The following is a 24,912-nucleotide window of genomic DNA, read 5'->3' as shown; positions in this document are numbered from 1 at the left end:
CCCTTTAGACATGAATGCACTTGATACCTATTTTAGATAAGTACATAAATGTGTCTACGTCCATAAGTACGTGAGTGACTTGTAAAAGCTGAGGTCATCTTTTTCCTGCCTGGCTCGTGTCCATTGTCTTCTCAGCCTGCCTTCCCTCACGCCAACACTGTCTTCTCTGCCCCTCAAAGTCACCTACCTGTGCTTGTAAATCTAGGCTTCACCTTTGACCTTTGCATGAGTCTACACAAACCTAGCACTGATTTTTTTTTTTTTTTTTTTTTTTTTTTTTTTTTTTTTTTTTGGTTTTTCGAGACAGGGTTTCTCTGCAGCTTTTTTAGAGCCTGGCCTGGAACTAGCTCTTGTAGACCAGGCTGGCCTCGAACTCACAGAGATCCGCCTGCCTCTGCCTCCTGAGTGCTGGGATTAAAGGCGTGCGCCACCACCGCCCGGCCTAGCACTGATATTTAAAAAAAAAAAAAAACACTGTTGTATACATGTAGCCCCATGTTACCTTGTACATTGTCCCTGTACCATTTAGCAAGGTTACTTGGTTTAGCTTTACATCCCTAAAAAACAAAGAAAACAAAAAGAAAAACAAAACACATGGCTGGAGAATTCTCAGGCTAGTGTGGCGTGACACCAAAACGCCTGCTCTTTGTCCTCGGGTTTTTGCTGTATGAACCAAAAGCTACTTATTTATCCCTGCGGTCCAGAGCCCATATGTTTACATATAATTATTTGCATTTGAGAGTTGTGTTGATTCTTTTCCCACCTTTACATGGATTTCCGTGTGTTCTACATCTATGAAGACATCTCTGCTGGCCCTTAGCATTTTTTAACGGAAATTTAATGTACAAACCATAATATTCCATTTTAGGGCAATCACTACCACTAATCGTATCCAGGACATTTTTAGCATCCTAAAAGCAAACCCCATAAATGTTCTCAGTCATCCTCCATTTCCCCCTCCTGTCTCCTAGGAACCACTGCTCTTTGCTGTGACATTATTGATATGGGTACTCTGGGGATTTCATGTCAGTAAAATTATATAACATGTGCCTTTATCACTGGCTTATTTTGCTTTGCATAATGCCTTAAAGGGTCATCCATTTTGTAGTATGCATCAGAATCTCAGAGCTGAGGGCACAGCACAGGGCTGCAGCATGTGTCTGGCATGGGCAAGATCACAGGTTCAATTCCCAGCACTAAACATGTTCACCAAACAAAACAGAACAAATCAAAAACTTTCATCAATTATGGCTAAGCAAAATCCTACTGTGCGTTCTGTAAACGGAGACTGTGCTTCCTCTTCCCAGCTGCCCAGGCCCAAATAGTCATGCAGAAATTATATTAATTATAACACTGTTTAGCTGATGGCTCAGACATATTTCTAGCCAGCTCTTACATCTTAAATTAACCCATTTCTATTAGTCTATATATTGCCATGTGGCCATGGCATTACCTCATTTTCTACATGTCTTGTTTCCTCCGTGGCTGGCTGGCGTCCCCTTGACTCCACCTACTCTCCATATATATATATATATATATATATATATATGGATTTCCCACCTGGCTTTACTCTGCTAAGCCATTGGCCAAAACAGTTTTATTCATCAACCAATAAAAGCAAAACATATACAGAAGGACCTCTCACTTCAGTGTATCTATCACCATCATTTTCTGTGCTAGTTTCTGTCATCATAGCAATGTAGCTGGGGTAGTCAACTTCTGCAGAAGAAGAAAGGTTTGTTACATAGTTATGCCAATTCTAGTACATAATCTATTGGCCAGGTTGTGTTGGGCCTGTGGCGCATCATCCAGGGAGTTCATGGCAGAGAATGATCACTCACCTCACAGGCTTGTTTGGATGTGAACTGTCACCCCAAAGGCCCATGTGACAAAAGCTTGGTCTCTAACTTGGGGCACTGCTGCAAGGTGGTAGAACCTTTAGAAGGAAGGCCTGGCAGGAAGCATCTGGATCATCAGAGGCCTGGCTTCAAAGTAGACATTGGAGATATGGCCCTAGTCATTCTCCCTGCTCCTCACTAGAGTGTGTGTGTGTGTGTGTGTGTGTGTGAGCGCGTGCACACACGTGTGCCCGCGCACATGCGCGCACGTATGCATGTGCTTGCCTACGTGCCCACCTGCCTATCTTTCCAAATGCCACTGGAGGAGCAGCCTTTTTCGTTCTCTCCCACCATGATCTACTGTGTTACCACATACACAAAGGCATAGAACATCTGAGACTATGAGTCAAAATAATCTTTCCTTCCTTATAAGAAAAGTCTCATGCTGGGCAGTGGTGGCGCACGCCTTTAATCCCAGCACTCAGGAGACAGAGGCAGGCAGACCTCTGAGTTCGAGGCCAGGCTGGTCTAGAGAGTTCCAGGGCAACCTTGCTGTTATGGAGAGAAACCCTGTCTTGGGGGCGGGGGAGAATACTCTTAAGTATTTATCACAGCAATGCATGCCTGGCTGCCAAAACCTCCAGGATCACTCAGGGAAACAAGCCTTTGATACGGGCTTTAGGTGATATCTGCTCTATGAGCTATAGCGTTTATCCATTTTTGTCTGTAGAACTGGTTTCACTGCCTAAGAAGATTGTAGCTGTGAACATTCATGTCCAAATTTTTGTATCAGTACAAGAATTTAGTTGTCTTGGTTATATATCTAGGAAGAAAATTGCTGAATCCTGTTCAACTCTTAAGTCTGTTTAATTCTCAGAAAACTGTCAGACTGTTCCACAACATTTGCACCATGTTTCATTCACCAACGTGTGGACATTTCGTATTCTTTCCCAGATTCCCCAAGTTCTTGCCAAAAGTTTCCAGTTTTGTTGTTTCTAGCCATTCCAGTGAATGTGACTTCATAATTCTCTCCTTCCTTCCTTCCTTCCTTCCTTCCTTCCTTCCTTCCTTCCTTCCTTCCTTCCTTCCTTCCTTCCGAGTCAGGCCTTCATGTAGCTTCATGGGGTGCTGGGGGTTATAGTTCATTGTCTTCTGCATACTAGGCATGCATGCCCCTCAAATAAGCGACATTATTATTTAGCCGAGGCTGGCCTGGATCTTCCCGTCTTAGCCTCCCAAATGCCGGTATTATAGTTTTATGCTGCTATGCCTGATAATAACTATGTAAGGCATTTACATGATTCCAAAGTCAAAACCATATGTGTGCGTGAGAGGGGGTGGGGTCTAGCTTTCATTCCTCTTCCTGCTTTCTTATAGAGCTAGAGTCATAAACCCAGGGATGGGACCACCTACAATGCTGGGCTCTCCCCCATTAATCATTAATAGAGAAAATGTCTTACAACTGTTTCTCATGTAGGTATTTTCTCAGCTGAGGCTCCTTCTTCTCCAATGACTCTAGCTTGTGTCAAGTTGTCACCAAATAAGCCAGTACACCCTACGTGGAATTTTTTTTTTTTTACGAGTTTGTTATTTAGGTTCCATTTCTGTGAAGAAATGCATACATTTTTGGTACCTATTTTCCCATCTTTTTTACAAGACAAAGCCTACACTGCGTCCCCTCTACTCTTTTCACTCATTATATATCCCGGAGTTCCACAACATTGCACAGAGATTGCTCTCTTTTTTTCTCAGTGCAGCTGTGCCGAGCTGCATTGTGTGGATGCAGATCCATGCAGCTTCAATGCGTGCATGGACCGTGATCAATTCAGTCTGTCTTCTGTGTGTGGACACCACGGAGGTTCGGGATACATTTGTTGCCTGGCTACATTGTGCCAGGCACTAGCAGTAAGGCAAAGCCAACTCTGGCTTCAGGAAGCTCAGCGAGAGATCTCTACAATAAAGAGCCCTCCTTAAGTCCAAGAGGATGCCTGGATCCACTGAAAACAAGGGGCACATGTTGCCAAGAAGAAACGTCCCACACAGAATGAACACAATAACCTCTTATTGACCAGCGTCATGCTGCACTTGGGCCTTTGTGTGGGAAGGTTCCTTTGGATGTGCTTAAGTGTGATTGATCAGGAGTGCCACCAATTGGTCAATATAGGAAAAAACAAACGAAAGAGACCTTGAGTTAGGATTCTAATGACCAAATTTCCTCGGAAAGAGGAAACAAAAGTTAAGGCTAGTGCTGTGGCATAACCACAGGAGTGACATCTGTATGACCTTTATGCCGATCAGATGCTGTTCTAAGCATTTACGTGCATTAAACTTAAAAATAAATTCTCCCAACAGTCCTAAGAAGTGGGAACTCGTATTATCTAAAAATTTCCCCAATGCAGAAATTAAGACACAGAGATCTGAGCTATTGCACTTTTGCAAAATGTCACACAGGAAAAGGGGGGGCAGCTAGACATCACAGGGTAGTTGCAGACAGTGCACTATGAAGTGTGTGTTATGGAGCTCAAGGGATTGTTGGCCGGAGAAATGGCTCACCCCTAAAAGGCTGGGCTGGCAACCAAAATATAAGGGATGGCTCAGCAGTTAAGGGAAACGTATGAACTAAATATTTACAAAAATAGAGTAATTGTAATAATAACCTCTCTTAAGAGAAGTGTATGCTCTTAGGAGTGTATGAACACCCTTTTCTGGCTTCTGTAGGAACCAGGTACCAAGGAGATAGGCCGATATGCCTGTAGACTAAACAAACACTCAATCCTAACAATCTTAAAAAAAAAAAAAAAGCACAAGCTTCAGAATGTATGCTCTAGGGCACCTGTAACGCTCCACTTAAAATTCAAAACAAAACTTATGGATCCTCTAAAGTTCACGTCAGACGGGTAATGTGCCCACGTCGTAACAAGGTTTAATGGGCGGCACATTTCACGCAGTGGCGTGAAACCCCAATCATCACGCTTATGAACCAGAAAGGATCGGGTTTCCTGTTTGCGAGAGGAACAGTCAAGTCAGTCCTACAGGTTTTTCAGAGAGGGCGACTGATATAGTGCGGCTCTATTTAGCTTCTGCACACAAAGTCTCGCACACTTAAAATCTACAGGGGAGATTTTGTGAGCAGGCTCTTGTCTCTGCTCTAGAAAAATAAAAATCAGCAGCAAAATTATCGAGCGGACGCTTAATTATGCAAATATATTCTTCATAGCTCCACCTCTCACTGCGTTCCCTCTCCGCCTGGCTGTTGCTTTTCGGCTGGAAGTCGTGACCGGAAGCGTTGCGGCTCCCCTGGCGGAAGTTACTTTTGCACTTTACGGCGACTATAAGCCCGGAGCCGGAAGTTGCTGAGTGCAGAGTCTGAACGGGGAAAGCTGTATGTCCTGGGACCCTCGCAGGTGTCACGGCTCAGTAGTTTATCTTTAAAACTTACTCTTTTTGGTTCTCGGCCTTCAGAGGGATTAATTCCTCCACGTGTTAGGAGTTTGAGGCTCTCGCCCTAGCAAGGCCCTTGCACTCGACTCGTCTGCCTCTGGTTTCCGTGCCGTTCGTTGGTAGATTCCCGCCCCGGGGGCGAGCTTCCCTCTGAGACTCCAGACCCCTCCACGCTTGGGTCTCCGTCCCCGGCGGGGAACCCAACCCACCCGAGGAGCGAGCGGGAATGAAGCTGGACGACGCCTCCCCGCCCTCCGAGGGCTCTGCCCGCCCCCTCGAAAATGCCCTCTCCAAGATTCTGCACTGTCTTAGCCAGGCGTCAGGCCGGGGCCACGCCAGACCCGCCGTCCTGCACGACCTCAGTGCTTTAATCGAGGCCGCCGATGGGGACGAGTTATTTGCGGGAAGTGGGACTCGGGGGATGCCCGAGGTCCTGGGACAGGTGGCGAAGGCCCTGGAGAAGTTCGCAGCCCCGCCCCAGGAGAAGGCAGAGGGAGGCGATGGCCATTCCGAAGTGCCCGAGAAGGCAACCGAAGTCGGGCTACTGTTTCTCAAGCTGTTGGGGAAGGTGGAAACTGTTGCTAAGAGTTCTCCCGTCTGTCCTGCGTGGAAGACAGGCCTCCGCCACTTGGCGGGACCCGTGTATGTTTTTGCCATCACACACAGACTGAAGCAGCCCTGGACCAGTGCAAGGTCTCAGCAGGTGGCTGATGAGGTGCTGTCCTTACTGCTTCGGGTTACGGAGTGCAGTTCTGTGGCAGGATTCTTATGCGGGGAAAATGAGGATGACCGAGGGAGATTTGCTACGGTCTTGGGGCTTCTGAAACCCCATTTGAATAAGTGAGTACTGCATCTTTCGCTATTAGCAGGCAGATAGAAATGTTGGCATATTCGATCTCTTAAGGCCCAGAGCGGTAGTGACCTGCAAGAAATGAGGTAACCAGATAGAAGCAAACTCCAGATTAGAACCGTAGTCTTCTAACTCCATTTTTCTGCATAGAACGACTGCCTTGGGAGATTGGAAATTCTGTCCCATTTGTATGGAATCAAGTATCTTGGATTTAAATATCGGGACCTCTAACTCTGATAACTGTTAATTATTAAATTAGGATGATTATTATATAAAGAACTAATTGAAATAAAATGAAAACCACTCTAAAGTGGACTGAATTGGATTAGCTAAAGTACTTGCTGTGAATTTTGACTTGCTACGTTTATTTTTTTGTTTTGTTTTCAGCCAGGTTTTAATTTTATTTATTTATTTTATTTATTCATTTTTGAGGTAGAGTCTCACTGTACAGCCCCGGCCGACCCGAAACTGTTCTATAGACCAGGCCAACATGGGACTAACAGATTGGTCTGCCTCCGATTTCTTTGTGTATCATCACATCTATTCCAGGCAGGGTTCCCCCCCACTTTTAAAAGAATTTTATTATTTTAATTATGTGCCCCATAGGCTTGCCCCATCATGCCTGCTGTGTGCACTGCCTCGGATTGAGCCCAGGGCTTTGTGCATGTTAGGCAAGCCCGTTACCGCCTGAGCTGGATCCCTAGTCTTCTGGCACCAGATGCTGACACAAAATAAACTTGGCGCTAAAAGGCTTTGAAACTAGTGCCTCTTCCATTTTTTTAGACATGCTTACTTTATAGCCTATCTCTGAGCTCCTCATGTAGTCCTCGTTGGCCCACGTTGGCCTCCACCTTGAGAGACCCTCCTGCCTCAGTTTCCTTCATGTTTAAGATTACAGAGGTGCAACACTGTGCACAGTTTTAGTGTTCTTTTATTGTTTTGGCTAGGACTGGGCCAGGTGGTGTCCATGAATCCTGTTTTATTATTTGTAACTCAAGGCAATATAGCTGTTAGACAATAATTATTTTGAGGAGGTTGAGTCAGATGTGCAGGCTCCTTTTATAAACTAGGAGTTGGCGCTCGTGTTCTGATTTGTTACTTGGACACTGTAATTCCTCTCTCTTCTCAGCACATGGCACATCATCCGCCAGCATGACCACTGACCCTAGAGGACTTTTACATAGCTGTAGTACATGGCTGCTGCTTATTTGATAAGCTTATATTACCCAGAGTTTGGGCAGTTGCTGAATATATATAATGGAAGTTATGTAAAGTAATTCAATTCAAATCATAAAATGTATTTGAGAAAACAGTTGTATAGAAGATATATATATATATATATATATATATATACACACACACATACATGCATAAATGTATATGTATAAATCCGTTAAAGTTTAAATAGTTTCTTTGCTAATACTGTCATTTTATTTATTGTGGTTTTCATGTGGTCCTTGCAGGGAATCCTGGAAGAATAATCCTGCTGTTAAACATGTTTTCTCATGGACTCTGCAGCAGGTCACTCAGCCCTGGCTGAGCCAGCACCTGGAGAAGATACTTCCTCCGTCTTTGCTCATCTCAGATGACTATCAGACCGAGAATAAAGTCCTGGGTGTGCAGTGCCTCCATCACATTGTGATTAATGTGGTGAGCAGCCTTGCTCCGGCCTGTACTGATTGGGCGGGCTGAGCTACTCATGGCTCCGCTTCCTTTCTCAGCTATATTTCTCTATTTATGTCTTATAAGTAGCTTTCTCTTCATGTTGTCATTTAATTCACTTATTTATATTTTTTCTCCGTATATATATCTTTCTCCCTCAATCTGGTAGAAATAGTATCTCACTGATAATATAATAAATAAAATGGCAATTTTAGAAGAGACATAAAGTCATGCTTCGTTATATATATAATATATATATATATATATTATATATATATATATATATATGAAACTAAAAGCAAAAACAAAACATGCTTATAGAAATTAACTGGTACCTCTCAAGTTTAAAAACAGTCAGGCCAGGCAGTGATGACGCACGCCTTTAATCTCAGGAGACAGAGACAGGCGGATCTCTGTGAGGTCGAGGCCAGCCTGGTCTACAAAAGCTAGTTCCAGGACAGGCTCCAAAACTACAGAGAAACCTTTTCTCGAAAAAAACCAAAAAAAAAAAAAAAAAAAAAAAAAAAAGTCAGAACTCAAAAGGGATCATGCCAAAATGTACAGTGTTGCTGAAGGAGTCTTTTGTACTGTGGTGCTCCTAAAATACATGCAGAAGAGAGTGGTTTACTAAGTTTGCATATACCCATATCTAATTTATTTATTTATTTTTGTTTTTAATTTCATTTATTTGTATTTTTTTGTGTACTCTGCATGTACACCTGCAGGCCAGAAGAGGGCATCAAATTTTAATACCAATGGTGTAGCCACCATGTGGTTCCCGGGAATTGAACTCAGGATCTTCAGAAGAGCAGCCAGTGCTCTTAAACTTTGAGCCATCTCTCCAGCAACCCCCTCCCCCAATATCTAATTTAAAATTAGCCACATTTTGCCACTCTTGAGAAACCTTTAACTGGATAATTTGTGTGTTTGCAGCCCGCTGCTGATTTGCTGCAGTACAACAGAGCCCAGGTCCTATACCACGCCCTTTTCAACCACTTGTACATGCCAGAGCACCACCTCATTCAGGTGTGTAAGATTTACTCCTAACCGCCTGGGTTCTGGGATGCCTCGAGGGTAGTATTGTGTAAGCCGGAGCAGTTTAGAGCTGTGGTCCCCTGGGAAGAGGAGGGCGCCTGAGAGCTGCTGCATCTCAGTGTTAAGCGGGCATCCACTCTCCTGAATGTCTGCAGAGCAGCCCGGCTTTTATCTTCATGCATGTCAACTATACGCTACTTGTGGGTAGGTCTGTTTTTATTAATTAAATGTTCCTCCTTGCTGGTCCATGTCAACAAATGGATTTGAAACCTCTTGTATGTGGGTACTTTAGTGTCATTCTCCACCCAACGCCATTAACAGATAGCGGTTACGTGTTTGTGGTAGGTTCAAGAATAAGTGATTCGGAGAGTGTTTCTAGCTTGAAACCCTTTGGAAGACTTTATGTAAATATATGACTGCATACATCGATCCCTGTGTATGTACAACAGCAATAGCTATATTATGAGAGGTGTAATGTGTGACCAGCAGCAATAGGCAACTAGCAAGGTTGAGGGTAGCTTTAGAAGACTGGGAATGACGGGATAGATGTTAATGAAGGGTAAAAAGTAGTTTCTTAGGAGGGAGAACACTGAAGACGGAAGAAACAAGCTATAGAAAGTTATTAGTAGAGCTATCTTGGTTTTCTTTGTGCTGGGATTGAATCCCAGTCCTCATACATGCAAGGAAAGTGCTCTCCACTGAGCCTCCTCAACTTGTTGCTCTTGTTTTCTGTAAAAGGGTCTGATTCTAGCTGGCCAGAAACCTGCACTGACACTTGCTGCTAAGTGCAGGGATGGCAGGTGCAAAGCACAGTGATCAGCAGCTCCTCCCTGCTTCTGTATTGTGCTTTCTCTACCTATCTAATATTTTGGGTCCTGGGAATCCACTTAATATCAGATCGAAAATTTATTAGCATGGCGGAGAAAGGAGATTTTTAAAATTGTCAGAAACCTAGAAAAGCTAGAGTTCTAAAAGGGAATGCCTGGACATGATAACTTCAAATACAGAAGTTTGGGCCATCTTCGATTCTGTGGAGCAGTCTGATTGAAAGTGTCCATGACTATCATGTATCACTAAGTCTAAGGGACGATAGATCTAGATTCCTGGGTTAAGCAAGGCCTGAGCTCAGCCATTCTTTCCACTTCACAGATTAGTAAAGAACAGTTCTTGAGAGGAGGTTTGAAAATTTGCAGTAATATGTCTTTTAGAGTTCTGCGACATATCCTAGGGGCAGTAGATTAATGAAGATCTTAGAAGAGTCAGAAATGCTGTGGATACAAATGAATGAACTCTGGTTTCTTTTCATTCTTTTCTCTAGGCTGTGCTCCTGTGCCTCCTAGATTTATTCCCTGTCCTAGAGAGAGCTCTGCACTGGAAGGGAGATGCAGCTCGAGCCACTTCACACTGTCATGACGTACTGCACCTGATCCTCACCCACATGGAGCCGGAGCATCGCCTTCTCTTACGTAGGACATACGCCAGAAACCTGCCTGCCTTTGTGAAGAAGTAAGTGCTGGGCTGCTCTGGTCAGACACACCATGTTCAACTTCTTAGCATCTCATTTTCTCTTTCTTTTTTAGGTTGGGGATTCTAACTGTCCGGCACATGAAGAGGCTGGAGCAAGTTATCATTGGTTATCTGGAGGTTTATGACGGACCAGAAGAAGAAACCAGGTTGAAGATACTGGAAACCCTGAAACTTGTCATGCAGTATACTTGGCCCAGGTATAGCATCCAGGTTGACAGATGTGCTGGAAGGGCATGCGTAGGTTAGCTTTCAGTTCAGAACTTGCCCAGATAAACTATTCGGGACATGCAATGTATCTGAATCTTTTTTACTTGGTTCATCTCTAGGACACTCAGTTACTTCAAATACTCATATTTGAATCCCTTTCATCCGCCAGTGATTCTAGGTTCTGACACAATTAAATTACTTCTCTTCCTTCAAAGTTCTAAGGCTGGGCATTGTGGCACAACCCTTAAATTCCAGCACTCAGGACGCAGAGGCAGGCAGATCTGAAGCGGAGGCAGTAGGTTTGAAGCAGGCCTAGTCTATTTAATGAGTTTCAGGCCAGCCAGGGCTACATAGAGAGCTTTGTCAAAAAGCCAAAATGAAACAACAAAAATTCTATGGTCATGGAAGTTGGGAGACATTGTACATTGTATTACTTTTCTATTTCTCTGGTAAGATACCATGACTAAGGCAGTTTATAGAAGAAAGTTTATCTGGGGCTTACAGCTTCAGTGGGTTAGAGTCCCTGACCATCACAGAAGGGAGCATGGCAGCAGACAGGCAGGCATGGCTGTGCGGCGGTAGGTGAGTGCTCACATCCTGAGACACAAAGCATGAAGGAAGAGAGAGCCAACTAGGAACGGAATGGGCCTTTAAAACAGAGCCCACCCATGGTGCCACACCTCCTAACTTTTTCCAAACAGTTCCACCAGATGGGACCAAGTATTCAAATATGTAAGCCTAAGGGGTCCATTCTCATTCAGCACAGCACACAGACGGTCAGTCCAGATTGTAATTAGAATTTATATCAAAATACTAAAGGCTGTTTAGGATTGATGTGTAGTTAAGTAGTAGAGTACTTGTCTGTTATGTTCAAGGGTTTGATCCTTATCACTGATCCTCCCCAAAATGGCTACTTAGAGAAGTGCTTGAGTAGGCGTGTTGAAGTGTTCTTCCTACAGGTCCTCAGTCTAATGGAAGAATGGCGTGCTTGGAGTGCTCCATGGCACATGGTTCAACATCCGCAGAGCAGTGACTCGGTTGCTAACTTAGGATGCGCTTATTTAGAAGGCATTCCTTATGTGGCTTGAAGGTGTCAGGAGGAAGGGACCACCTGAACTGTCTAGTCGCCTAACGGCTTTCTTGCACGAATGGACGGAATTCTGGAATGCAGCCAGAAAACCAAGAGCCCCAACTTAGTCTGTTTGGGAGTGTATTTCCTTTCTTATAAATATACCAGGAGTCAAGAAACTTGCCCTAGTGAAAATCTTAGTCACATTTGTTACTGTATGGCATTTCTTCACCTATCATCTTTGTCCCCCACGAAACTACAGAAGACGACATCGTATGTGTTCCTGAAGCACTCGGCACCTGTTATTAGGTCATAAGTATTTAGAGGATGAAGAGATGAATTAAATGAAATTGAATCAAACTCATTCTATACTGGGCCATTAAAGGAGAAAAGTGAAGAAATGTCGGGATGTGAGGGCAGGGGCATGTGCACCTCTGTGTAGGCAGAGCATGGGAGTGGTGAGCACGCAGACTGCAGTGAGTGATTACAGAGACACAAGCCGGGAAACACTGAGCAGTTGAGATGAAGTGATGGAAATGAGTTTCCTAGTTACAGTTCTATCCAGAAATATCGGGTGTGTGCGTGTCCATGTCCCACATTTCATGTTATTTTCCACCTTTCATTAAAGTTTGGCTTATAAAACTTACCAAGTTAAAGCCTATAACTTAGTGGCATGGTGTACAGTCAGAACATCATGTAACCAATACTTGTGCCTATTTCATCAAAAGGAAGAAAACTTAGAGAGAAGCAGTTAACAGTAAAATAGAATAATAGACGAGGCAAGTGAGTAGCCAGTGACTGAAGGTTCGGTGACACTTAAGCCCTGCCAGTCATCCTTATTTCACTAAGGCAAGTGTTTCTCTAGTAAAGCTCACGCTCTAGATCCTCCGTGTCCTCAGTGCTGGGAGTCTAAGTCCACACCACTGCCTGCAGCCCCACTTTACCCTTAATGTCCTAGCATGAACTCACATGACTAGGCTATCTCATCTCAGGTCAAAGTGATAGGGCCTTGAGCAGGATGATCTCAGCCCATAATAGGGTAGTTTTCTTGAACAGAATTAAACATTAGCAGGAAACAGTTTTCTGGTAGTTTGAGACAGCAAGACCCGGCTGCTCAATCTCAGAGATCCACCTGTCTCTGCTTCCTAACTGGTATCAAGTGTTCTTGAGCAAGTGAGCCAATGTGTGTACACAGGCTGGGTGCAGTAGAGAGAGAGGAACTTTGAGGTTAACAACCTGCGGTCTGCCTTTGGTCCTGTTTGTAGCACTGCGATAGCAAACATCATTTGACTTCAGTTTTCCCATATCTGGGCCAAGTCTTGTCCAAGTTTAACATTCCAGTTTGCAATATGAAGTGTTTTTGGTTTTTTTGTTTGTTTGTTTGTTTTGTGATGTCAGAATTTCCTGCAGAGTTGTGGTCTTGCTGAAGGCTCTCCTGAAACTGATATGCGATGTAGCAAGGGACACAAGCCTAACATCTGAGGCCACTAAGAACACCCTGCTCCAGGAAGCCACAGACTGCCTGACTCTTCTTGACCATTGTTCTCAGGGGCAGGTGAAGGTAAGGCAAGAGTCTGCAAGTCAGTTTCAGTTGGCCTCGTTCCTAGGTAACCCCAGTGATTAATTGTAATTTAACTACTTGTATGCCTAAGCAAGTTTGGACATGAACATAGAGGGTGTTAGGCCCCTACCTCTGTACTCTGTAGTCTTGGACTATTTGTCCGATACCTTACCCTATTTATTTTTGGTGGTAGGGCCAAATTCTTTTAATACTATTCAAAACCATTTAGAGCAAAAAAGATCAGATACTACTGGCATTCAGGACAAGAAACAAGCCACCAGGATTTTATACAGTTGTGTTCTGAGATTGACACGACACCCACTGTATTGAGACACCCTAAAATTCTGCTCTAGACTTTGAATTAAAACCAGTACCAACAAAGCCCAAAGAAATGAGTAATACTGCAGTTGAGATACCACAGTGTTCCTATGGTGCGAGGGACACCTTTCGAGATGTTTGGCCATATTCTTTTGTGCATATGCAGGTAAATGTGACATAGGTGCCATTCACGCTCAGCCCCATTTTTTAAGACAGATCTCTTACTGACACGGAATTCTTCAAGCAGGCTTGGCTGGTTGGTTGGTGGACCAAGCAGGCCCCAGGGATCTACCTGTTTCCTCCTCCCCACACTTAGGTTACAAGTGTGTGCTCCCACTGATGACAAGCGTGAGTTTTAAACATGGACTGAACCCAGGTCCTCATGCTCATCCCACTGAGCTAGCTCCCCAGTTTCCAAATACTCAATTTACCAGCAGGAAGTTCCTCATTTTCATGTCCCACAAAATTCTCAGAACTACAGTTTATGGAATCTATAACATGTATTTATTTATATGTAATTGGAAGACTAATTTCCCATTTTTATTACAATAAGAATCTCTAAAGATTAAAGGAGCATGAGAAGAAATTCATGCTCCAAAATATGTAGAGCTCAGGTGTGGTTTGCTTTTCAGTTTATTCAAACATTTCATTGCTGCTCTTTACACGTTTGTGCGGTTTTTCAGCCAGAGGTCCAGCTTGAGTTGTTTTGGCTAGAATGAAGCAGGCTCTTAGAAGCCAGTGGACTATGTACACACATGGAACAGGTTTTAACTGACACCTGTTCTGGTAGAGGCACTTCCCTTAGTGCCATACACTGGAGTGTATGAAATGAGACAATGGGGAAACAGGTTTTACAAATTTACTGTTTGTTTGTTTTCATGTTTCAGGGTCTTCTGTCTAGAATCGTCCTGTCCTGTGAAGACAGCACAGTGGTGAGCTGCATCAGTAAAGTGCAGCAGTGCTCTGTAGGTGTCCCTGAGTGACACCTAAGATGACCAACCAGGACGGAAGGGTGTGGATGGAGTTATGAAAAATCTATTTTCACACTAAACATTGTAAGTTGGAACTTCTGTTTCCTTCAGTTTATAAGGGAAAAAAATGAAGCTGGGTGGTGGTAGCACAAGCCTTTAATCCCAGCACTCAGCAGGCAGAGGTGGATCTGAGTTTGAGGCCAGCCTGGTCTACAGAAAGAGTTACAGAATAGCCCAGGCTACACAGAAAAATCCTGTCTCAAAAAACTAAAAAGGATAAATTGGGAAGGGAAAATTTAGGACTTGTAATTTAGAACCATTTACACACAGTGTCAGTCCAGCTCCGGGGACTCCTGTCAGCTCCCTGGGCTCAGGCTGTTACAAACAGCACATGTTACAAAAATACTCTTTACACTGTAAGGCTCTCTCTTCTCCACTCACTCCCTGGAGTGACATAAATATTAACAATATAAATACTGTATGAAATATAGCACAAAAGAGCACAGTTGGAAGTGTTGACTTTTCAGGATAAAACGTGAAGGAGACTCATGTGGTTTTGGCTTTGGCTGTGGGCTCTGTCTCCTGCTCATACTCTATCTCCACATAGGCCCGTTTTTTCCGCAAAGGTCCTTTCAAGGGTGCTTTGCCTTTGTGTTTGGCCTTAAGGGCTTTCTCCTCTTCTTCTTCACTGGAGGAGTCATCCTGCTCTTCATCACTGCCAGCATCCAGTTTATCCATATCCTAATACGTAGAGATAGAAGTCAGACAGGGAAGTGCACAGTTTCTCCAGACTCTTTCCTGCTCAACCAGTACAGAACAGAGGAGGGTTTATCTGCTCCTGTGTTCAGGTTCCCCCTGCTCCCCAAAACATTCTTTAGTCCACAGAGCTCACCTCAAAATCACTCAGGTCACTCTCATCTACATCATCGTCTTCTACAAACTCTCTTTTACCCACATCCTAAGATAAAACATAGTTACCAGGTTAGAAAAGAAAAAAATGAAGACCCAGGTTAGACACATAGTTTTACCTCTTTTCATAAATAAGTGAATCAGAGTCTTCTAAATCTATTACTCTCAAGTTTAACAATTATAAATCAAAAAGAAAAATTAAGGATGTAAAAGCCTATAGTTTATTGGCTGAACTCTACTAAACCAGAATTAATCATCACATGATACAAAAGGGGAGTGGAGAACTGGAGGTTAAGAGCACTGGCTCTTCTTCAAGTCCTGAGTTCAAGTCCCAGCAACCACATGGTGGCTCACAGCCATCTGTAATGAGATCTGATGCCCTCTTTTGACATGCAGGCAGAACACGGTATATATAACAAATCTTAAAAAAAGGAGGGGGGGGGGATAATGTTGCCTCTGAATTGCATGAAAACATGCTGTCCTAAAGATTACTACATTTTAAAACGAGACAAACCATACTTACCTCTTCATCTTCCTCCTCATCTTCTTCTTCATCTTCAGAGTCACTCTCTGCTTCCTGTTTCTCAAGGGCCTTGTCGAAGGCATGGATGGGGAAGTTGTAGATGTCGCCATACTGAAGAATAAACATACACTGCCTTTAACTGTTCTTGAGTATTACATTTTTCAAAGTTCCTCTGCCCAACAAGCATGTTATTCATCATCAGGGACTAAATAAGGAAACTGATGAACAGTATTTCTATAGCTTTCCAACCTATGTACAGTATTATTTACAACGTTTAACAATCAGTGGTTGATATTAAATAGAAAGCTTCTATGGAGAAGAGAGCCAAGTCATTTCAAATCTACTAGTTTATGAAACCACAGGCATTGGGACAAATCTAATTTTGCTTAGAAAGGGAAATAACACATTTAAATCACCTTTCCATCTTTCTAAATGACACTGTTATTAGTCAAAAGATTGAGATACCTTTTAAAAAGGTTTTTAAAAATTTATTTTAAAGAACCTCAAAAACTAGAGTAACACATAGAAGTAAACACTCTAGCCATTGGGACTGAGGATGGAGGGTGATCGGCAGAGTACTTGTTTAGCACATACAAATTCCTAGGTTCAATTTCCAACATCATATATACCTGCATGGTGACCTCCCTATACCAACCACGTGGGAGGTTGGAGACAGGAAGATCAAGAAATTAAAATAATCTTTTGCTACAAAGTGAATGTGATGCTATCATGAGATATAGTCAGCAAAATAAACTACAGGGAGGTACTGGAGTGAGTGAATGCTGATGACATGGTATGGCTATGCCAAGGACCCCAGAGCATAAGACCCTGGAAGAATGGCAAAGCTGTGTCCCAAGGTGAGGCTCAGAGAGGGATGGCAAAGCTGTCCTCTCGTCTGAGTTCACAGGCTGACAATGTGTACAGAAATGTCTACTATAGCTCTGCCTCTGGTCTGAAGAAGTCCCCACTGCAGAGACTGCCCCTACTAAGATTTAGCTAAACCTGTCTCCTTGGTCCAGCTGTGTACCATAAACCCTGCCTCCTTACTTATCTGCATGTAATAACCCCACTCCCGTGTTCAGCTGTGTGTAATAAGCTGCCTCCCTGTTCATCTCTAGATAGTAAACATGATGAGCTTCCAGGGTGCTCAGGTTTTTCATCCAAGAGCCCAATCCATCCAATCCCAGCTTTCTATATATCTTTTTGGTCTGTCCCTGAAGGCTATGCATGGACAGAGGGAAAACCTATGACTTCTATGTTTTTATACAGAACTGTTGAGCTTGGAAGTGTCAACTGGAAATAAGGGCAAATGGAAAAGTCTCACTGGGAAGACAGGCCTACATGAATTTGTTTTATTCCATGGACAAATTGCCATGGGACAGCTATTTGTGGCATGTTTAAAAATAAATGGATTACCCGGGCAGTAGTGGCACAAGCCTTTAATCCCAGCACTTGGAAGGCAGAGGCAGGTGGATCTCTGTGAGTTTGAGTTTGGGGCCAGCCTGATCTACAAAATGAGTTCCAGAACAACCAGGAAACCATGTCTCAAAAAAAAAAAAAAAACAGAAACAAAAACAAAAAACACCCACCTAAATAAATAAATAAACAAAATTTTAAAAATGCATTTTCTGTATTTCCTAGCATGGTGCTACAACTTATGAAAACACCTGCCCCAACACTACTAGCTTTCTCACCGTTTCTTGTTTCAGTCTTTCCAGTAATTCCTTCTCAATGGCGTTGTCCAGCTGGGCAGCTATTAATGCTTTTTCCTATAAGAAAAAGTACAAATCCATTATTCCATTAGGACTCATTTTCTAGCCTGTACAATAATTACCAGCTTTTAATAGCAGTATGATGTAGTGCAGTTATTTTCTACTTGCCTCCATTAGTGAGGCTTTTGCCTCTCTAGCCAGTCACATTTCTTCTTTTCCTTTAAAAAACTCTTGGAGCTGGGCGGCAGTGGCGCACGCCTTTAATCCCAGCACTCGGGAGGCAGAGGCAGGCAGATCTCTGAGTTCGAGGCCAGCCTGGTCTACAAGAGCTAGTTCCAGGACAGGCTCTAGAAACTACAGGGAAACCCTGTCTCGAAAAACAAAATAAAATAAAATAAAATTAAAATAAAATAAAAAACTCTCGGGACCTTTCAATTCAAGAATTCCCATCTATAATTTGCATAAACATAATAAAATAATTCCTATGACTTCAGCAATAGTATTCTGGATTTTTAACAAGTTCTTGATAGACAAACTACACGCATATGCTTACATACATTTAAGAATGTCAAGAGGGGCTGGAGAGATGGTTCAGTTGGTCAAGTGCTTGACCTGTGAGTATGAGGACCTGAGTCTGGACTCCAAGGGTCCACACAGAAAGGCACATACTACTAACTGTGCCAGTTGCAAGAAAGGAGGCAGATAGGTGGAGCCCTGGAAGTTTGTGGTAAAGATCCTGGCCTACAGAGTTCAGGCCAATAAAAGCTCTCAAGAAAATAGGAGGAGCTTGAGGACTGTCACTCAAGGCTGTCCTGACTTCCACATGCATGCTATACCATGCATGTGTGCTCTAAGTACACAATAAGTACATAAGTGGATTTTAAAAAAAGTGTCAGAAAATACTTTTGGTGGGAAGGAGGCCTCTGAATTCACATGGAAAAAATGTAACTTTCTCTGCAATGTTTGCAAGAGCACCTGTTTGATAATTAGGGAATATGGAAAGTCACTAGCTGGACTTGAATAAAAATTGGTTTATAATTTGTGGAGAATTAAGAATTCAGTGCAGTCTCCAATCATATAAGTGTGTGGTGATACAGTTTAGGTCACATAGTAAGAGGCTGTCTCGGACAGCAATGAAACAACAGATTAGAGATCTAAAGGTCCATGTGATGAGTCCTTAAAAGGACGAAAGGAAGCGCATGTCACTTGGTAGAGTGAGAGCGCTGTGAACGAGAGCTGGAACTTGTCAGAATAGCTGACTCTGAGGAGGAAGCTCAGCTCAACTCAGAAGTATCAGAGAGCAGGAGGACAGACAGACTGCTCTGAACAAAAGCTGGAAATTCTGGAGCAAGCTATCCTCTCCATGCTTATTACCATCACCACCCTTTAGTAACAAAACAACCTAGTTTACTTCAGAGTAGCTTAGCCCAAGACCAGAGCAGAGTGTCCCATTTTTTTTTAACTAACAATCAAAACCTTTCAATTTTCTAAGTAACATAACCAAAATAGTCATAAGGCTACTCCCAGACAGGGTTTAAACTCGGCTGAAGATAATGCCAAAATTCTAAATTCTGAAATGTCTGACAGGAATTTTAGATATGGGGTTACCGAAAATACCTTTTTACTGTTTTCCATTATATCTAAACACCCCAGAGCATCTGCTTTTAGCCTTCAGTGAAAATAATAATCTGAAGATATGAAAGTGACCATATGTCACTGAAGATATACTTCCCAATTTGTGACTCATTGTGACAGATCCCAGGCACCAACCCCTTTCTCACATGGAGATAGAGAAGCTATGTAAGCATCAGAACAGTGTTTACCTCTCTTCTTTTCTCCCTCCGCTCAACCTTCTTACTCAAAGGAACAAGTTTCTTCCTAGCAGAAATCAAATACATTATATTAAAAAATTCAAGTTCATTCTAAAGATTAAAGAATTATAATTGGTTTTCTGTTGACAGCACATCTGCCCAGCACATGCAAAGCTCTAGGTTAGATTGCTATGTGCATATGAGCATGAACACACACACACCTACAGTTGAATGGTATGAAAAGCCAGGAGCCCAAGTAGTGGCTCTTTCATTCACATCAGTAATATAGCACTGACCTGAGGCAGAAGGATCACTGTGAGTTGGAAGCTACATATTAAGTTCTAGGCCAGCGTGTACTACAGGGTCAGAAGATTTGAACTTGCTCTGTAAACCAGGTTGGCCTTGAACTCACAGAGACCAACCTGCCTCTGCTTCCTAAGCGATTAAAGGTGTCTGCTGCCATGCCCAGCTATAGAAGTCAGATATTTTAACATGTGGGGTTTTTTGTTTGTTTGTTTTTCGAGACAGGGTTTCTCTGTAGCTTTGGAGCCTGTCCTGGAACTAGCTCTTGTAGCCCAGGCTGGCTTCGAACTCACAGAGATCGCCTGCCTCTGCCTCCTGAGTGCTGGGATTAAAGGCGTGCGCCACCACTGCCCGGCTTTTAACATGTATTTTAATGTGGTTATTTTTATTTTCTTTAGGTTCATTACACTAAGATTAATGCTTCAGTGAACCAAGAAATGGGAATTTTCTGAAAAAGGTTCACATGATTTTTAACATTCTCTGCTGATCTCAATGAAAAGGCCTCCATTTGGCACTCCTGTGGATTCCATGTCATCTTTACCCTGAGTGTAGTTCATACTTCTGATAATCACATTTTTACATCATTTTGAAACCTTTCATTTCAGCTTTTCTCAGGGATCTACACAGAAAAAATTTTCAGGTAGGTAGGGTACACATCTTCTGCCTTAAAATCCACTGGGCACATCCATATCCCAGTTTTGTCTTGGCATATCATAAAGATTAGTCACAGGTGAGTCAATAGGAAGCGCTGTTGGTGACACGGTCTGGGAAAAGGCTGAACGTAAATAAAGGATGAACTTGGCCCTTACCGCCGCTTCAGTGTAAGTTTTCTAATTCGAATCAGGTACTGGGTGATCTTGGTAAACCTCTGCTTACATTTGTGTCGAATGAAGCGAGGCCAGTAAATTAAATTTTCATCTATTTGTTCTAATGCTTTCTCATAGTTTTTACTAAGTCGGACCTGTGGAACAAAAAAGGGAAACGAGGGGGAAGGTAAATCGTTAGGCCTTCATGTTAGCAATGACAGGGCATACAGAAGATGGCTTCAGTGTCTAGAGATGGCCAAAGTGTCACTCTTGCTCTTGAGCAACGGTCCCTGCAGTTTTCTCAGTGAGCCTTACCCGTTCCCAGAGCCGCCGGGGAAAAGCTGCTCGTTCTATGACCTTCATATACAGGTAGCACTGTCCTGAGGATAAGTTAAACAGCCATGTTACTATTTACAGACAAACTAGAAAGAACCTTTTATAAACTTTTGTGTGGTTTTCATACCTTTCTCTTCTTTAATTGTCGCATACTGACTGTTTGCCAGAGGACAAGACGACCGATTACACAGCCCAGTCAGACTATACTCATTTCTGCAGAAGCCCTGAGTCTTGGTTCTAGGATGAAAGGAAAGAAATGTTTCCAACCAGGGGGGCAACTAAATACGTTTTAGTCTAGACTGCAATATACTCACCTTATTTTGAAAGAACAAAATTGTTTGTTTCCTAGTGTATTCCAGATAACCTGCAAGACAAAGTGAAAACCCATTTACTCTGGCCCCAAAGGTGCTGTTTAATGTAAAAAGAGACAGTATTCTCCAGGCTGCACATGGTGCTCACTGGTACAATTCTTCCCAGCATGTGCAAAGCCCTCTGTCCAACACCAAAATGCAAACAAAAAAGACAAGGATTTTATCATAACACAGTGCTGCAGCACCCAAATATAAAAGGAAAGAATAAGTGTTCTTTTAATAGGCCTGACTTGTTTCCTTTACACAATAACATAGTCTTGGTTTTTTTTTTTTTTTTTTTTTTTTTTTTTTTAAAGCCCTAAATACAGCTAGGCGATGGTGGTACATGACTTTAATCCCAGCATTTGGGAGGCAGAAGGCGGATCTCTGTAAATTAAAGGCCAGCCTGGTCTACAGGGCTTATTATTTAGCAACAGAATTTAATTAATAGTTGGCAACCATTTTCCCAGAATATGCATACATTTTGTCATCTGTAGTATGCACCTGTGCATAGTGTTAAAAAGAGTCACATCACATATACCCGGTGACTTTTTTCATGTGTGTTCATTATCCACTGTCAAAGGCTGCACAGTACTCGATCCTTAGACATACATCCCACAGCTTTATCCCCTTTCACTGTCTCTCACTAGCTAACGTGTTCTTTATCCTAATGCAAAAGCACCGACATCTCCAGACCCTGACATCATAAACACGCTAATGTTTGTGGATGAAAGAAAGTACAGCCTTCAAGCACAGTATTTAGTTAGGGGCAAGTATATAAATGACGCACCAACAAGTTGCAGTCAATTTAAGAGCTATATATGGGTGTATGAGAGCACAGAAGTCTTTGGATGGACTGCCTAGAGGAACTGAGAAAGACTCTAAAACAAAAGAAAAAACAAAGAAGGGTCAAAGCATAAAGCATATGTTGAGTATCTAATAGGGGTGTCTGGTGGGAAGATAGGAAACAAATTAATGAGATGGGAGGGTGCGGATACCACTCACACTGTGGCTTTTAAGCAGCATTGGATCAGACCTCTCCTAAGCACTACATTTGTCTGTGTATCTAGCTGCCCACTTAGCATCTCTAAAAGGATCCCAATGATAAACATACCGAGATGCCACTTTTAATTCCACACTCCTCCAAAGAATACATTCTCCCCAGGTCTCACTAAAAAGACCTAAAAACGTTTTCTTTAAGATTCCACCTGACCTCGCCCTGGCAAGGATATCAAATCCATCATCCCTCTCTCACCATCTTGATTCCTGTAACAAGCCCCTCCAATGCGCTCTATACTCCGCCTTTGCCATCTCCGATCTCTGTACCTTTACCATTCCTACCCTCCTTCAGTGGCTGGCTCGTTCCCAATTTCTTTGGTTTTTACTGAAATGTCTGACTGGCCATTTCTGCAGTGGCCTCTCCAGTCTTCCTCATAACTCCTCTTTCGTGGTATCGTTTACCATGAAAACGTTTCATCCGTTTATTCTCCATCTCCACAGTGCTTATGAAATCACAAGTTTTGTCTGACTGATTAACAACCAAGTACTCAGTAATTACCACAGTGCCTACTGGAATTGATAAGTATTAACAACTCCTGCAAACCGACGAACGTAGGATACTGCTGAAATTATGACCCAGACAGTAGAGCAAGGTAGAGAAAAGCCTAACACAAGATACGAATACTGAAAAGGAACACTCACGGACGAGCGGGACCCTTAAACATGAATTGTAAACTTGGCACCTCTCCCGCCTTCCAAGTCCCGGGACACTTGTCACTCAGCTGGCAACGGCACAAGGACCTTTACCGCTAGGCACCAGGGACTAAGTGAGTCGATCCGGCGGGAGGGTGGGGTGTCCTGGCCCTTGAACTGCAATGGGGCTCGAGTAGGGACCCAGTTTTGAAAACCCGGTTCTGCAAGTCTCGCAATCCGAGAAAACAGGAGACGAACGGGCCACCTAAGTATGTTTGAGTCCTAAGAGAACGATATGGCCCGCACAAACCCCGGGGCTCCAGAGCAACAGGAGGGAACTCACATCATCCGACTGCATGGTGTCGGCGGATCAGCACGCCGCGTTAGGCAGGACAAGGAAAGCAGACATGCTTCTTCCGGAGAGTCACTTCCGGAGAGCCCGACATAACCTATCGCGAGATCGTCTCAATCTCGCGGAAGGCCGTGACGTCTCCTAGTGGACTGCGCGTGCGCGCTTCCGCTGTCTCGAGCTCAACCTTTTCCGGCTGTGCTCGCCGCCTGCATCCTTTACCCTAGCGGCGCAGGTAGCGGCCTTGCGCGTTTGCTCGGTTTGTTTTCGGAGCGCTCGTGCCTAGCGTCTTTCTCAGAGTCCACATTGTGGACTCTCCCAAAACCTCTAAAAAGTGGGACTCACTTGTCCTCTCTACTTGAAGGCGCGCTCCCGAGCCTCCCATTGTGCACGCGCGGGGACTTGATGCTAACTCCGTCCTACTTCTGGGCTGTGGCCGCGAGCCTGTAAGGACTAAAGGTGTCAGCTTTTACCAGCCTGCTGCGACTTCTAACGGCCATCTCCCTCCTCACTTTGAAATACACACTGTAGAACTACTTTAAAGCAAAACAAACAAGCAAAAAAAAAAAAAAACCCAAACCTGTGTGTAGGTGACCCCCAAAACTGACAAATTCTCCCCTCAACCTTGCTTCTCCCATAGTGCTGGGAATCAAACTCAGGTTACCAGGCTCATTACCGAGCCATTATCCATTGAGAAAAATGCTTTTAAAAGGTCATCAGGGGTAATAACAAAATAGAGGTTTGCTTCCCTATTTCCCCCGAAAGCCATGAAATAATTCACCAAGTGATTCTGGAGCGACTGCCATGTACCAGATACATTCACAGGGTCTAAGGAAACAACAGCAAAGAGGGAAATTGTTCTGTGTCCTCGGGGTACTTACTTAGTCATGGAGATTCAGAAAATAAGTTAAATAAATGATACCACATACTGTATAATGTAATATTTAGGTACTAGCAAGTGTTGCAAAAGCAATGAAGCAGCTGTGCACCATATAAATCCCTCTTGGCTGGGAGGCAGAGACAGGAGGATTGCTTTTGTTCAGGAGCTTGAGTACTATAGGGAGACTGCTTCTCCATGGTGTTGGTGATAACTAGAATGATAAAGCAAAGGAAGATAAGAGAGAGAGAGAGGGTTTTCAGAAAGGTTTATTGGGAGAACTCCTTAGAAGCAGTAACTAATAGAAAATGCCAATGAGGTGAAGCTATAATGCATCATGACAACACGACTACCTGTGAAGGAAGGCAAAGAACAAACGCAGAGTCCCACAGATGAGGAGATGCTGGGCAGAAAGAGGAGCCAGGGGAAAGTGCAGCCTAGAGAATGGAGAGCAAGAGGAAACGACACTAGGGGATGAGACCAGGAGGAAAACAGAGCCAAAACATATGCAGCCCTCCCAGTAAACTCTTGGGGTCTTTTAAAAGATCTTGGTGCCTAGACTGCGTCTCTGTCCAAACAGCAATGACAGAATATGGCAACATGATATTGCTTCTCTCACAGTTAACCACTGAAGACAGGACACGATAAAAATATGATAAAGTGTAATTCTTTAAGTTCAAATAATCTACAGGGTAGCAGGAAGAAGGAATGCTCAGGTCAGCTTTCTCATTATAAAGATTATAAAATGCAAAATGGGGGTGCGAG

At 43.3% G+C, this 24,912-nt stretch overlaps 2 protein-coding genes and 1 non-coding gene across 5 annotated transcripts; 1 reads left to right on the top strand and 2 right to left on the bottom strand.

Moving 5' to 3' along the window:
- Nucleotides 1–4,725: 4,725 nt before the first annotated feature.
- On the bottom strand, nt 4,726–4,829 carry LOC119813870. Its single transcript, XR_005285313.1, has one exon. It is a non-coding gene; the product is annotated as a small nucleolar RNA U13 (small nucleolar RNA).
- A 352-nt stretch (nt 4,830–5,181) lies between these two features.
- Nucleotides 5,182–20,545, top strand: Tti2 (TELO2 interacting protein 2). Of its 3 annotated transcripts, none has more exons than XR_005285034.2 (8): nt 5,182–6,119; nt 7,593–7,779; nt 8,725–8,817; nt 10,145–10,332; nt 10,407–10,550; nt 13,028–13,190; nt 14,396–14,563; nt 20,136–20,545. XR_005285034.2 is itself a non-coding variant. In XM_038326277.1 (7 exons), the coding sequence occupies exons 1-7, from the start codon at nt 5,506–5,508 to the stop codon at nt 14,489–14,491; spliced, it is 1,485 nt and encodes a 494-aa protein (XP_038182205.1). In that variant the 5' UTR covers nt 5,182–5,505; the 3' UTR covers nt 14,492–16,050. The 3 variants fall into 3 exon arrangements, 1 of the variants encoding a protein (XP_038182205.1); XR_005285033.2 differs by lacking the exon at nt 20,136–20,545 and adding an exon at nt 15,950–16,050; XM_038326277.1 differs by lacking the exon at nt 20,136–20,545 and having other exon boundaries at nt 14,396–16,050.
- Nucleotides 13,990–23,350, bottom strand: Mak16 (MAK16 homolog). The gene is made up of 10 exons (XM_038326278.2): nt 23,265–23,350; nt 21,194–21,243; nt 21,007–21,116; nt 20,859–20,923; nt 20,547–20,698; nt 19,447–19,501; nt 17,606–17,680; nt 15,912–16,022; nt 15,372–15,437; nt 13,990–15,220 (listed from the first exon to the last, which is right to left on the bottom strand). The coding sequence occupies exons 1-10, from the start codon at nt 23,277–23,279 to the stop codon at nt 15,026–15,028; spliced, it is 894 nt and encodes a 297-aa protein (XP_038182206.1). The 5' UTR covers nt 23,280–23,350; the 3' UTR covers nt 13,990–15,025.
- Nucleotides 23,351–24,912: the final 1,562 nt, after the last annotated feature.

This window comes from Arvicola amphibius, chromosome 4 (genome assembly GCF_903992535.2).
Source record: "Arvicola amphibius chromosome 4, mArvAmp1.2, whole genome shotgun sequence".
Lineage (NCBI taxonomy): Eukaryota > Metazoa > Chordata > Mammalia > Rodentia > Cricetidae > Arvicola > Arvicola amphibius.
This window is presented reverse-complemented; position numbering and strand designations above follow the sequence as displayed.